Here is a 14,983-nt window from a genome sequence, read left to right as displayed (position 1 = left end):
GCACAACACTCTCTAGAAAGACAACAAATTTTTTGGCGAGCGGACGTGTCGGCGGACAAAAAGCTTGCAAACAGAACAGAACGGAAGAACACAGAAGAGAACGACACGACACGGACAGCGGGGAAAGGTGGCAATTGAAAGAAAGTGCCATACTTAGTGTGCGAGCGAAAGAGAGAGAGAGCAAACTGGGTATTGCTTGTGTGTGTGTAGTAGTTTAGTGGTCGTGTGTGTGGGAGTTTGTGTACGAAGCGAGTGGCAAAGAAAAACACAACAAACATTATTCCAAGAAAATTTCCAATCATGTCGGTGGAATCCTCCAGTTCGGCGGTCCAACAGCCGCCGTCGTCCTCGAACCTACCGCTCCTGGGCGACAACCAGGCGGTGGCCACGACCAGCTCCGCCTCCTCGGCCTCTTCCTCTTCCACATCGTCGTCCTCCTCGTCGGTGGGCGGCGGCAATGTGGTGGGCGTGCCGCTGGACACGCAGGGCAGCGGAGAACCGCCGGCCAAGAAACAGTTGTTGGACGGAGGGGGCGGTGGTGCCACCAGCAGCAGCGGCAGCAGCTTGCTTTCCAGTGCCGCAGCCGCCTCGGGAATGCACGAAAAGCTGGCCCACCGCATCTCCAATGCCCTGTGCTGTGCCGTCTGCCTGGATTTGCCCAAGACGGCCATGTACCAGGTGAGTTTTTGGATTATTTACAGCGGCTTGAACTATAAGCCCTTGTAAACTAGAATCAAAAAAAGGAAGTAAGAGCTTTAAAAGCGAAAGAAGAAAAACAGCAAGTGCGCGTGTGTGTGTGCGCCTCATTCTGTATACAAACAAATCGTGGCAGCTCAGCTGTAAGAGTAAAACACCTCTCTCCCTCTCTCCACCCTAGCAAGACACAGCTGTGCGAGAGCGAGACGTCTAGCTGGGGCGCTCTTGCATTATTCGCCTTGAAAACATTGAAAGAGTGCGAGGGGGAGCGAGGGCGGGAGTTAAGTCCGTGATCGAGGGTGGAGCCTTTTGTGAAGATATGATGTGTAAATGTATGAAGGTTTTTAAGTTTCAGCAGATAGTTGTAGTGTGAAGATTTCCAATAAAGAATACGACTGACTTTCTTGAAGTTCAAAATCAGTATGAAGTTTATTGTCAGAGAGTGGCTACTCGAGTCCTCCGTTTTCGTCTTATACATAAGTACATAGGTTCTTAATTGTAAGCATAATGAACATGCCGACTCGGCATGTGGCTGGCTAGCTGGGGACAATGTTGCAGTGCGACTTTTGTGTAATGTCAGCATTCGGCCGGAATGTCAGCATTCGGCCGGATGCGGTGTTCCAGTTGCCGTCTTCCCGGTTGAGTGTCCGATGATTTGTTTAGAGGCGTGGGGGTTTAGGGGGTGGGGTGGTAACTCCTCCCCCCCCAGTTCGAAGTGACGGCCATAGCGAAGGTATGGATGACGCGTAGATTGGTACGTGATGATCCTCGTGGATGTGGACGATGTGTTTCGTTCGTCGGTGCAGCCATAAGATGACTGCTAGGAACGTTACCAATCCGAGCAGAGTGTAGAGTGTCCAGGTGTGCTGTATAGTATTGTGATGGACGGCCAGGATTTTATCCATTGTTTGGGTGGCTTCGAGGTGCAGTTTTTCTAGGCTTAGTACCGTAATAGTGGTATTCCTAGTTACTTTTCGCATGGGGGGAAGATCAAAATCCGTCTGTTCAGGGAACGTGTCAACCGTGCCGTCGTAATCGATACCGTTAATCTGTATTGTTTCGTTAATGTATCTGATGATGGCTGACCCCATTATTGAGAGCTCGGAGCCGTTTGTTAGGGATACCTTCAGTTTGTTCACGTTGAATGCGAAGATGTAACCTCTCTCTGCCTCGAACACGTCGGTGATGGGGCCGGTTTCCCGTACATCGCAGGAACTGTTTTCTCCGTTCAAAAGGTGTTCCAGGCATGTGTTGTTCTGTGGTGTATCAACGTAGAAGTTCTCGTCGCACAAGAATGTATTATCCAGTTTGGGGCATTTACGGGTCATATGAAATTTCTTATTATTAATATTATAAGCTAGGTAATTTGGGGTTATTACAAAATATGTGTTATTTATTGGTAATGGAACTAGTCTGGCGAGGGTATGAAAAGGTTGTTTAAAAATTGGGACTTTGATATTAAAAATAATCTTTTGTTCGTAATTTAGTGTATTCATTTGTAGGAAATTGTATATACTTTGTTCATTTTTGACTGTGATATTTTGTTTTTCCAGTATTGTTTTTATTTTATCCATTTCTTGTTCATTTAGGATGAACTTGGGAATTATATTTATTTTCGCCAATAGCATACTTTCTGTTATGTCGTTTAGGTGGTTAATGAATAATTCTATGTTATAATTAATCCTATTTAAATATTGTATTTCTTCCAGAAGGGTATCTTGTAAGTTTAAGTGTTTGTATATTTTGTTTTGTGAGGTATCAAAGAATTTACTTATCAAAATTTGTTCATTATTTATATGGTCCGTGATATTTTCGAACCGGATAAGTATTTCGTTGTTAAACATTACTTGTTTTTGGAGATTGTCGTTACTGACTTCGGAATTTTTCTTTATATTGTCAAGTTCTTCATGTATTTCTTTATTGTCGTTGGCATCCATGTTGCCGGTAACCACCTTTACTAGACTCCCCAATCCGTTAATCAAACCCCGTTTGTTTCTATATGAAGGTGTAAGGGCTTTGAGCTTTACTTGGGCTTGGGTTAATTTGGTTTTTAAAATTGTGACGGAGTCCGTCAACGTGGAATCGGGGTTAAATTTATTAATGGTCAGATGGAATTGTTCCATACATCTGCTGTAGTCTTGTAGGTTGATTACATGACTAATTATTTTGTACCTCTCAATTAGTAAGGCTTTCCCTAGTTCTATCTTGGCTATAGGGGCGTTATCATTTAAATAATGGACATGGATAGCCTGAGTTGGCACAAGGGTGAACCTGAAATGGTAAGTTAAGAGGTAGTGGGGTCAGTTATTATCAGTGTTGGGTACGTTGTTGCTTTTGTCTTTTTTCAAAACTGTTTTTCGAATTTTTGATTTGTGTAGTTTTTGATTCCTAGCAGTTATCAATGTATGACCTTTGTCGTGTTTGACTTTGTGAATCGAAAACCTGGGTGTAATCTTATTACGTCTGTTTTCCTTCCTAAGGACTAAAGTGTCTGGTTGTAGGTCTACGGGGTCTGTTCGGGTTTCATTTAATTTTAGGGTTCTCCTAACTACGTCATTTGAAAGTTTGTCCGTGATGAGGGGGTACAACTTCTCGCGAAATTCATTTAATTTCGTTAAGTAGTCGTGTTCGTTATTGAACTGGATTGTTTGGTTGAATATATGAGTACGTCCGTTAAATAGTTCAAAGGGGGTATGTTTAGTTGCAGAATGAATAGCGTTATTATATGTGATTAGGGTTTCGGACATTATCTCGTCATGCTCGCTACTGAGTTTCTGTTGTTTCCTGACGTCAAGTATTATTCTGTAAATCTCAGTTAGTGTCGAGTGAAGCCGTTCAACGGGAGAGTTACTAGAGGATTGTTGAAAGGACGTAACGTGTAGGTCAATGTTAAATTGAGTGCAGAACTTATTGAACATATCGCTAGCGAATTCTGCTCCCTGATCATAGATCAGCTTTTTGGGAATACCAAATTGGGAAATGAAATGTTTTAAGGCTTTAACTACGTTAATGCAATTCCTATTAGTTATAGGGTAGGCAGCCGCAAATTTAGAAAATTTATCGATAATAGTAAGGTTATAATTTTTGTTAATAGTATAAATGTCTATATGTAAGATGTCCAACGGTTTTGAAGGTAGTTCGGATATTTGGTAAGTGATCTTTTGAGGTTGTCTGTCGTATTTTAATTTTAAACATGTTTCACATTTTCGAATTAACTGAGTTATTCTCTCCTTCATATGTGGGAAGAACTGTTGTCGTTTTATGTGTAAATATGTTTCATCGATCCCTCGATGGTTACTATTATAGTGATAGTCGGTTATAATTTTTTCGATCTCCGTACTATCAGTAATTTCGGGGAGGAAGATCAAACATCTAATGAGTTTAAATTGACTGTGGGCTGAGAAGTAGGTTTGGTAGGCTTGTTCCACCATTTGAAAAATGTGGTCGGGGGCAAATACCGCGCATGTCTTGTTTGGTTTTAACGACTGCCTAAGAATGCAAACTACGTCGTCATACTGAAAATTGGGTTTACAGAATTCCCTCCTAAGTTTGTGTTTAAACGGGGTCAGTGTGGCGTTATTTGTATCTGGGGTTATTTTGAACAGGAGCTGAATATTAAAATCATTAAGGGGTTTCTCTGAGATGGGGCAAACATTTTGAGGAATTGATAGGGCTTCGTTATGGTTGACAGAGGCCTCTGGTCTACTGAGAGCATCAGCAATTACATTTTGAGAGCCTTTCTTGTAGACGACTTCGAAATCGTACTCCTGAAGCTGGAGTCTCCACCTAACTATTTTAGAATTTGGTTGTTTGAAATTCATTAACCAAGTTAGTGGTTTGTGATCGGTGATTATAGTGAATCTCCTGCCAAAGAGGTAGGGTCTGAAGTATTGGACCGCCCATATAATGGCCAGCATTTCCTTCTCAATTGTGGAATAATTTGTTTCCGCAGCCGACAAGGTTCTACTAGCAAAACATACGGGCCTATCACTATGCACCGGACCTTGGGATAGGACAGCTCCTATTGCGAAATTACTTGCGTCCGTGGTTAGTGTGAAAGGTTTTGTAAAGTCCGGGTATTGGAGGATTGGGTCGTTAGACAGTAAGGTTTTGCAATATTCAAAGGCCTTTTTGAATTCATCATCTATTATGATCGATTTATTGTTTCCCCTTAATTTTTGTGTCATGGGTTGGGTAAGTCTCGCAAAATCTCTGATAAATTTTCTGTAATATCCCAACAAGCCTAGGAAAGACTTAATTGACTTTTTACTGTGGGGACATGGAAAGTTTTTTATAGCTTCGATCTTATTGGGATTTGGCCTAACACCTTCTTGTGAAACGATGTGGCCAAGGAATTCTGTCTCCCGCCTGAGGAAGTAGGATTTTGTGAGTTGGACTTTAAAGTTGGCAGATCTGAGTCTTCCAAAAATAGTTTTCAAGTGTATGAAGTGTTCTTGTAAGGAGGTTGAGAAAATTATTATATCATCTAGGTAAACTAGGCAGATAGTTCCGATAAGGTCTCCAAAAATATTGTCCATCACCCTTTGGAATGTGGCTGGGGCATTTTTGAGGCCAAACGGCATTCTAATGAACTCGTAGTGGCCCCCCTCTACTGTAAATGCAGTTTTGGGTGTGTCGTCGGGATTCATTTCTATCTGATGGAATCCACTTGCCAGATCAAGTGTGGAGAAATATTTGGCTTTGCCCAATCTGTCTAAGATATCCGCGATGTTAGGTATTGGATATCTATCGGATATAGTCTTCTCGTTGAGTTTTCTATAATCGATAACTAGACGCCATTTTTGCTCTCCCGTAGGAGTGATTTTCTTTGGGACGACCCAGACGGGGGCGCTCCACGGGGAATAACTGGATTTGATAATGTCCTGATTTAACATTGCCTCTATTTGTTTTTTGACCTCCTCTTTATGAATGTAAGGATATCTATAAGATTTTGTATGAATGGGGGTGTCGTCCGTGGTTTTAATCGTGTGTGTAATCTTGTTGGTGAAGGTCAATGATTTGTCTTCATTGTAGAAGATATCTAGATAACTTTTGCAAAGTGAAAGTAGGCTTTGTTTCTCTTCAGAGGAGAGGTGATCGACGCCAAGGGCTTGTAACGACGCTGCGGAGTTTTGGGGCTGTGGGGTGTCTGAAGTGATACTGAAAAGTTCAACATTGTTGGCCGTGGAGTATGGCATGCCTTTTATCGGGCTCTCGAGGTACAATAACTGATCCCTCTCGCTATAGTTTGTGATAACGAAATTAGCAATATTGTTTTGGGCATTATAAATCCCGTCTGATATTATTAAGTCATCATTGATTGTAATTGAATCGATGTAGAAGTCGCCCTGTTTGGTTTCCACTGGTAGTGGCAAAATAGTTTTCGTATGTCCAGAGATATTAAATACGTTTGAAGTTGAGTTACTGTGGGTCCATAAGGGTATAATGGTACTTGGGGTTTTTAGATTTAGGTTAAGTAAATCTATTTCTGTTTTTAGGTAAGATAATAAGTCCATTCCTATCAATCCGTCAAAATAAGAGTGGAACTTGAAAGGTAGAAGGGTCATTTTGCCCGTGATTTGGAATTCCGGTGGAAATGGTATAGAGACGTTTTGATATATTTTAAAACTGTTCAGGGCTGTTTTGAGTGTTATGGGCGTATCTAAGGTCACACAGTTCCTAGGGTCGACATATTTTGGGTCGATGAAGGAGTGTGTAGAGCCTGTGTCAATTAAAAACTTCAGGGGGTTTGTCTGGGATAGTTTGATTTTTATAAAAGGAAGCGAGGGGTTGTGCGTGGCTGGGCTTATGTACCCTGTTGGTTTCCCGAGGCCGTTTGCTGAAAATTCGAATCAGGTTGAGGGTTCTCCTCTATATTATTCAAACTATGTGAAGGTGCTCGAAAGGGGTTTGATGTATTGGCCCGGTTGTCCTTGGTGCCGGATTGGGGTGTGCGATTGTGTGAATTAAATGGTCTATTTTGGCCAGAGTTAGAGTTAGAGTTAGAGTTAGAGTAGGGTCCCCTACGGTCATTTCGGTCGTTACGTCCGCTGCGGTAATTGCTGTCGTAGCTATTTCGGTAGGTTTTATTGTCTGATCCATTGGGTCCCTGCTCTGGTCTGTTGGTTCGCTTGTTTTGTGCCCTATATAAGGTCTGCTCTATTTGGCATTGCTCGTACGCCTGTTCAAGTGTAGAAGGGGACTTTATCCTGACGAAAGTCTTGAGAGGTTCCTTCAAACCAGTCATAAAAGCATTGAGACAAACCTCGTTGTAGACAACCTTTTTTGCATCTACAACAGTGTTGTTGTGTTCGCTGTTTTTGAGTATGGAGAAGAGTTGGCTTCTCACCTTTGATATACCAAAGAACAGTTGGCCCAAGGTCAGGTTGTCCGAAAATGTGTTAAGCTCGCTTAACAAGTTGGCCTCGCTTTTCTTGCTCGAGTAGAGGCGGATGAGATTGCTTTTAATCTCATCCCAAACCAAGGGGGTATTTGCCAGTTCCAAGGCTTCGTCGGCCCTATCAATGATTTTGTTCCTGATGGTCCTCAGAGTAAGCAGGCCATACGGTGTTTGGTCAGCTCCCCTGATGAGCATCAGGATTTCTTCTACGCTAGTGATAAACCTGTCCAATAGACGAGGTGTACCATCAAAGGTTGGCAAATGCTCAACAAATGCCATGATATCTTTAGGCTTGAACGTAGTTGAAATTAAGGAGCTAATACCACTGACAGTGGGCGCCAGAGGGGATGGAGTGGGGCGGGCAGAATCGTTTCCCGAGTCCATATTGGGGGTTTGGGAAGATATTGATTTGGGTTCTTCCGAAATCGGGAGAAGGGAGTCAGGACGTCTAACGGGATGTGGGGGCCTATTAGTGTTTGGTGGAACTCCAACAACTGAACGTGTAGTTTTCCTAAGGTTGTAAACGAACTTTTTTGACATTAAATTTGAGGTTACTTAGTATATTATGTATGATTGAAAAATAATGAACAAATTTCTTGTTTACTAGAGTGTATGGGTGTCTGTCTTTGGCTTTATATTTTCCCTTTTATATTCTGCAATGTGATTGGTATTAGTATTTGTTTGATATACAAAATTACACAATGAAAGGAAACAAAATATATCTGTATATGTCGACTTCTTTAGTACATTTGTTTTGGTTATTTTGAATGTGCAATACATGAGCGTAGCAACCCATTGTAGAAGAGTGAAAGGCAAGAACACTTGACGATACTCAAGCGTTTTCCCCTTACCTCGGCTACCCAGACATGGGTGCGCCACTACACATGCAGTGTCGTTGTCGTTGTGGTACGCAGAATGAGCCTCGCTTGGTTTGAAATGATTTTTGCTTATGTTTTGATTTTTCGCCGACGTATGGCAGTGTGCGTTTTGAGTGTACAATGTATTAGAGAGGCTTTGGTGCTTTGTTTGTTTACCACGGTGGCATGGTGATCAGCGTTTGATTCCATGCCAACGAGGCGGTACAGTACGTGGATGTATTGGATTGTAGTTGATATTGTATGCTCACATATATAAGTGTATATAGAGGCTTTGGCGATGCGTTGGCCAGCGTATGTAAGTGCCGATGACGTGATGATCAGCGATAGATTCCACGTCAGCGCGGCAGTACGGTACACTTGCACTCTTTTTTTTTTATAAAAACTTATGACGTTTGGCAGAGTATGGACATACCGATGGCGTGGTGATCAGCGATAGATTCCACGTCAGCGCAGCAGTACGGTACACTTGCACTTTTTTTATAAAAATTATGACGTTTGGCAGAGTATGGACATACCGATGGCGTGATGATCAGCGATAGATTCCACGTCAGCGCGGCAGTACGGTACACTTGCACTTTTTTATAAAAATTATGACGTTTGGCAGAGTATGGACATACCGATGGCGTGATGATCAGCGATAGATTCCACGTCAGCGCGGCAGTACGGTACACTTGCACTTTTTTATAAAAATTATGACGTTCGGCAGAGTATGGACATACCGATGGCGTGATGATCAGCGATAGATTCCACGTCAGTGCGGCAGTACGGTACACTTGCACTTTTTTAAAAAAATTATGACGTTCGGCAGAGTATGGACATACCGATGGCGTGATGATCAGCGATAGATTCCACGTCAGCGCGGCAGTACGGTACACTTGCACTTTTTTTTTGTATATTTATTTATTTTACATTTTTCCTCTCTCTTTTTTTTTCCTGTGTTTGAATATATGTTTGAGTTTCATTTGGTACTTCACAACTTCAATTTTGTTTTATAAAAATTTGTTCCTAGTCACTTTCAGTCGACATCTTGCATATAGTTTGTTTCGTTTCTTACATGTTTACTTACAGGTAGGTAATTATTAATAGGTAGGACATCCTACCGGCTGCGCCAGTTAAGTCCGTGATCGAGGGTGGAGCCTTTTGTGAAGATATGATGTGTAAATGTATGAAGGTTTTTAAGTTTCAGCAGATAGTTGTAGTGTGAAGATTTCCAATAAAGAATACGACTGACTTTCTTGAAGTTCAAAATCAGTATGAAGTTTATTGTCAGAGAGTGGCTACTCGAGTCCTCCGTTTTCGTCTTATACATAAGTACATAGGTTCTTAATTGTAAGCATAATGAACATGCCGACTCGGCATGTGGCTGGCTAGCTGGGGACAATGTTGCAGTGCGACTTTTGTGTAATGTCAGCATTCGGCCGGAATGTCAGCATTCGGCCGGATGCGGTGTTCCAGTTGCCGTCTTCCCGGTTGAGTGTCCGATGATTTGTTTAGAGGCGTGGGGGTTTAGGGGGTGGGGTGGTAACTCGGGCGCAACCGCAGCATAAGCAGGCCGACCCTCTCGCACTCGCAGCCAACTAATGCAGTTTTATTGCGTTTTAGAAAACAACCCCCCAAATTGAACCGTTGCATTTCACACTATAAATTATGACCCCCCCCCATCGCTCTATCCCCTTCCCCTCACTCACTCTCTTTTGCGCAGTAACACTTACTGCAGATTTTCTGTATTGCGTCATAGGAGTCCGTATTATGTCTTCCCCCATTGGCCTATTTTAAGTGGGAAGAAATCAGCAGAGCAATTCCAGCATTTCATTCCCTTAATTGTGCTTCCTCGTTCGTTTATTCATTTATTCGATTCTTGGGCCAGGTCCCGCATTCCTTTTCATTCACGCTTTCGCAGGCGTCGTCATTGTTGCTGTAACTGACGTTGATTGAGTTTAATGCACAAATACACAACTGTCTCCAAGAGCAAAGGCAGGGGCGTAGGCCAAAGTGCAGCGAGGGGGCCTAAGCCTATATAAATAACTAACGTAATATCGATTAAATAGTAAGCAAGGTTTTGCTTATTGACTCTCTAGCCTCTAATAATAGTAGCCCAACTTAGCAGGGCCCTCATGGCCCCCGACCCCCTTCCTACTGCGATTGTGTGCGCCCACAGATCTTTTACGTAAGGCGTATGTGTGGGTTGACATTGCTCTCTTTCTCTAACACACATGTGCCAAGGCAGCCGTAACTGCGTCATTGAAATCGGTTTTGTATTACGGTACAATGAAAAAGAACTGCTGACCCACACAGAAAAATCAAATGAACGTTTCTTTCTATACCCAAAAAACGTGAGCGAACCACAGTGGAATGATTCACACAAAATGGAAAGAAGGAACTCGCGGAAACCCGAAGAAACTACTAATTAGCTAAAATAATTCCCGATTGTTTTCATCTTTTTTTCATTTCCACTCCTCTTCATGGGACTGCTTGTCTGTCTGTCTGCCTCTCCGTATGTATGTTTGTGCACCCTGCACACACGCACACACACGCACTTTCTGATTTTTGCTCTCTGTTATTGTTTTGCTTTTGCCACTGCGTTGCTGTTGTTGTCTCGCTCTCGCCAATGTCGTGGCCAAATCAGCTGTTCGAGGCCTGGGGAAAATTGAAACGGCAGTCTTGCCGATTTCAAATACGTAGTAAAAAAAAGACAAGAAAAGAGTGTGTGCTACGCATATTCGTTATTGGAAGTGCAGTGATGCCTCGGCAATTGCTGATGAATTTGTGGAATCAGCTAGCTGCAGGTTCTAAGACCTGTAATCTGGACATAACTCGTTTTTCCAGTTCGGGTTCCAAGTGCATGTGTCTGTGGGGGAAAGGTATACCTGAAAACACACCTGAGTTCTCTTTTCCGCTGCCGTTGATCTTTTGGGCGATTTCCTTTTATACACACTGTTGACGTTCTTCTTCTGTTTCCACTCTCTATCTAGAAAAACACCATCAGCTGGGTTTTGTTGTGTCTGCGTCTTTCTGCTTTCTGTGTTATTGTCATCATCGGTGGGGAAAACGATGAAACGAGTTAAACTCCATTGTAGATCCCAAGGATTTTCCATTAAACAATCCAATTGCCAGCAGCTGCTGCCTGCAGTTAGTCTAGGTCATAAATTGCCAATCAAAGAACACGAATTCATGGGTTCATTCAACTGCAGAGATACAGTGAAACACTCGAATGCTCGGATGTCTCAAAGATACACAAAGAGCACAGAGAAAAATTCGTTTTGAAAGTCAAAAGATCTCTCACAAATGACCCAACAAAAAACTAGATTTGGAATTTTTGTCATGCCCCAACATTTGATAACATGAGTTTGTAGTGACGTTTGCTGTTTTGACGCTCAAATTTATACATAATGCACATATTTTTAAGGGGGAGTTATTTTATACTTTCCGTTTTGGGTTTCATATCTGCAGTCTAGACAAAAGTACAATGATATCGGTGAAACCCGTATATATTTATTTGTGTTTGCTTGAAATTTTCGGGACGATCCCCGAGACTGAAAATTTTGTTTTGTGCACCAGATACACAAGAAAAGCATTGCTTATCGCTCGAAACTCGCGACTCCGTCCACAAATAGTGCCGAGGGACTATCGCTTGCCTCCTCCGAAGCTGAATATTTCCCAAAATAGATATAGAAATTCCAAAATGAGAAAAACGGGCCCGCATTCCACACAACTGAATTGTAAATAAACGCATGCGGCGATTTTTATGAAGGCTTCTTACAGCAGCGGCGGGGTTGAGTATTTCACTGCGGGGTTTTCGACTTTATCTGGTTTTTTTTTATCGGTCCACTATTCCCGACCTTTCATCAAATTGCTTGACCAACCAACTCATGTCCGAAAACCAATTGAAAACACACACCACTACGTTGTAATTGGCTTTGAACGCAAAAAAGAGAAATAACCACACCTTATATGATATGATAACTACGCTAAATTTAACCAAGAACTATTAATTGTTTATGATTTCGATTTTGCTGCAACCTTTTTTAAATAAATCTTTTAATGATTAATACTAGTTAAGTGAATAATCTCGATTTCGTAACCTTTGTAAGCACACGCAAAAAACAAAAAACAAAAAAGAAACAAGGAACAAGATTGTAACCGTAAATGCTAAGTACATAGAACAGACTTCATAATAGTAGCATTAAAGTTAAACCCTGAAATGTATCTTAAACTAAACAAACGAAAAAAGAAACCCCAAAAAATGAAACGTGAAACTGATTTCAATAAATTTGCAAAGGAGAGTGCAAACTTGAGAATGCAAAATAAAACCAAACTACAAAATAGCGTTTTTATTTCAACCAAAAAATGAAACTACACACAACCCGGAGCCCCTAAAGCTAAACACATTCAGACCTCACCTCAGATCATCACCTCCCGCCAAGAACTCCACTCCACTCCACACAATGCCTCGCCATTTTCCTCACCTCAAAGACATCTCCAAAATAGATTCATTCATTCGAAGAACCCACCCAGAAAAACCACACCCCACCCACAGCCATAAAAAACACAATACAAGCACTCTGCAACAAGGCCGTATTTTGACTAATAGAAAACTTTTCTTCTTTTTTCTTTAATTGCAGGTTAATTTTCATTCCACTTTTGTTTTAGTTCTCAATCTCTATCCATCTACCGCTCGATTGCTTAGTCGTGAATTTACTGAACCCGCCTTTCCCTTTCTCTCTGCTCTTTCCATTTGCAGTGCCAGATGGGCCATCTGATGTGCGCCGCCTGTTTCACGCATCTGCTGGCGGATGGACGGTATGAACCCACACTCTAGAAACCAAACTAAGATCCTTGCAAATGCCACCACCAACTCCAACTAACGAGTTCTGTTTACTGTTCCTTGCGACCTTTTTTTTTCAAATATATTCTCTCCCTAGCTTGCGCGATCAGATTGCCACGTGCCCCAATTGCCGCGTGGAAATTTCTAAGAGCACTGCGTCGCGCAACTTGGCCGTGGAGAAGGCCGCCTCAGAATTGCCCAGCGAGTGTCAAGTAAGCTGTTCTATACTTTACCAATTCCAGCATTTGATATTAATTTGCTTGCTTTCGTCTGTAGTTCTGCAACAAGGAGTTCCCATACAAATCTCTCGAACGCCATGAACAACACGAGTGCCAGGAGCGCCCGACCAAGTGCAAATACCATCGCATTGGCTGTCAGTGGCGGGGACCCTACCACGAGAGTGAGTGCCTTCGCCGCATCCCATGGATGTACTAACTAATCATCCATCTAATTCGCAGCCAACGAGCATGAGCGCAACTGCTTGCATCCCCAGAAGTCTGGCTACGAGGTAATGGCAGCCCTGGAGGCCCACGACGATAGGATCAAGGAGGAGAAGAAGATGTTTAACACCCTGATTGACTTGCTTAGCTACGAGAAGATCATATTCAATGGTGGGTGTAGCACGGAACAGAGATCTGTCTTAATTGCTCTATGGAATTAAATCTAATCATTAATGGTTATTGTAGCTGAGCTCGTACACAAATGCGGGCAGAGTTATGCTAACGCTCGATCGCTTTCTAGTTATATGTACTTACATTCTATCTTTTTAGACCTCCAAATGAAACCCTACCGCACAGACGAGTACGTGCACAAGCTCTTTTATGAGACGGCCCGCTTCTCGGCCTTCAATCAACAGTGGGTGGTGAAGGCGCGCATCAACAACAGCCAGCGCGATCCGCATCAGTCCAACGAGCGGACCATCACCTATCAGCTGATCCTCAAGACCAAGACCAGCACGCCCATGAGCATACATTTCTTTGCGCTGAAGGGTCCGTTCTCGGATATGAAAGTTTCCACGCAGATATACAAACATGAATTCACCGAGACGGTGAGAATAAAAATATTAATAATAAGAACTGTCGACTAGTCATAAGTTTACTCTTGTCCTGCAATTTCAGAGTACCGAAAGCGAGTACTATGTCTTGCCATTGCCAGATGGAGTCGGCGGTAGCGGCTCCAGCGAATGCAACCGTATGCTGGCCAACAAAGGCATTAACTTCCGGTGAGTAATCATCGAAACAGCCTGCTGAAATCGCATATTTATTATATTAACAACTTCCTCTTGCAGCCTGCTCATGTTTCTGCTGAACAAGTAGACGCTTTCGCTGCTCAGCGAACTAAGATTTTCAAATTAGCTTAAGTTTGTTGTTTCAAACTCTTGAATGTGCAAAACCTAGATATAGTTGACTTATATTTTCTATCAATGTATATGTAATACTTCGAGGCGGTAACGACGAGCCTGGGCCTAACCGAGAACCGCTTCCCGATAGCCCGCAACCCGTTCCCGATCCCGTTCATGTTTCAATGAAGTTTAAGATCACGCAGACGTAACGCGGTAGGTTGTAACCTAAGTTTAGTGTAGATTCGGCTACATTTTGTACATGAGATGAGATAGCGCCATTTTATGGAGACACCTTTCAATAGCTATGTTAACTCTACTGTTAGTGCTGGTGGCGAAATGGATACGATACGATGGACAAGACGACTGATGTGTGTTTGACTAGCGTTTAATGATCTCACAGGAAGGAGCCAGCCCACGCTAACGCGATAATACCGATAATAACCATAAAATAGCCGTAGATTAACTGTCCGGACGCAAGGACCTCGAGTCCACGGCTCCGTTTTCACTGTAAGAAGAACAACACCAAGTTGAAATTCGAACCCTAAGCAGGCGCATATAGAACGCTCTATGATATAACGTAGCGATAGACTAACTACGATCACATAGCCCGGGCCGTAAAATGCAAAGATCCCCCCAAAAGTCCTCACGTTCGAATCTTGTCTAATCCTCGTTCTGTTGACCCTCTTACGATTTAATGCTTACAACTTACATTCGTACGTGTAATATTTATATGCATCGTTAAATGATAACTATACCTAATGCATATATAATAAAGATACTTCTTAATAAACAAAATCCACCTGTTTTCTTCTTGGGGGCAACTGAATTTTTTAGCTCTAAAC

At 42.4% G+C, this 14,983-nt stretch overlaps 1 protein-coding gene across 1 annotated transcript, besides 1 other annotated feature; it reads left to right on the top strand.

Annotated features, from left to right (window-relative positions):
• Positions 1 to 14,932, top strand: CG32486 (uncharacterized protein). The gene is made up of 8 exons (NM_139508.3): positions 1 to 678; positions 12,716 to 12,774; positions 12,897 to 13,011; positions 13,076 to 13,199; positions 13,258 to 13,410; positions 13,570 to 13,847; positions 13,918 to 14,021; positions 14,088 to 14,932. The coding sequence occupies exons 1-8, from the start codon at positions 301 to 303 to the stop codon at positions 14,113 to 14,115; spliced, it is 1,239 nt and encodes a 412-aa protein (NP_647765.1). The 5' UTR covers positions 1 to 300; the 3' UTR covers positions 14,116 to 14,932.
• Positions 976 to 9,502: a mobile genetic element.
• Positions 14,933 to 14,983: the final 51 nt, after the last annotated feature.

This window comes from Drosophila melanogaster, chromosome 3L, assembly GCF_000001215.4.
Source record: "Drosophila melanogaster chromosome 3L".
In the NCBI taxonomy this organism is placed as follows: Eukaryota; Metazoa; Arthropoda; class Insecta; order Diptera; family Drosophilidae; genus Drosophila; species Drosophila melanogaster.
This window is presented reverse-complemented; position numbering and strand designations above follow the sequence as displayed.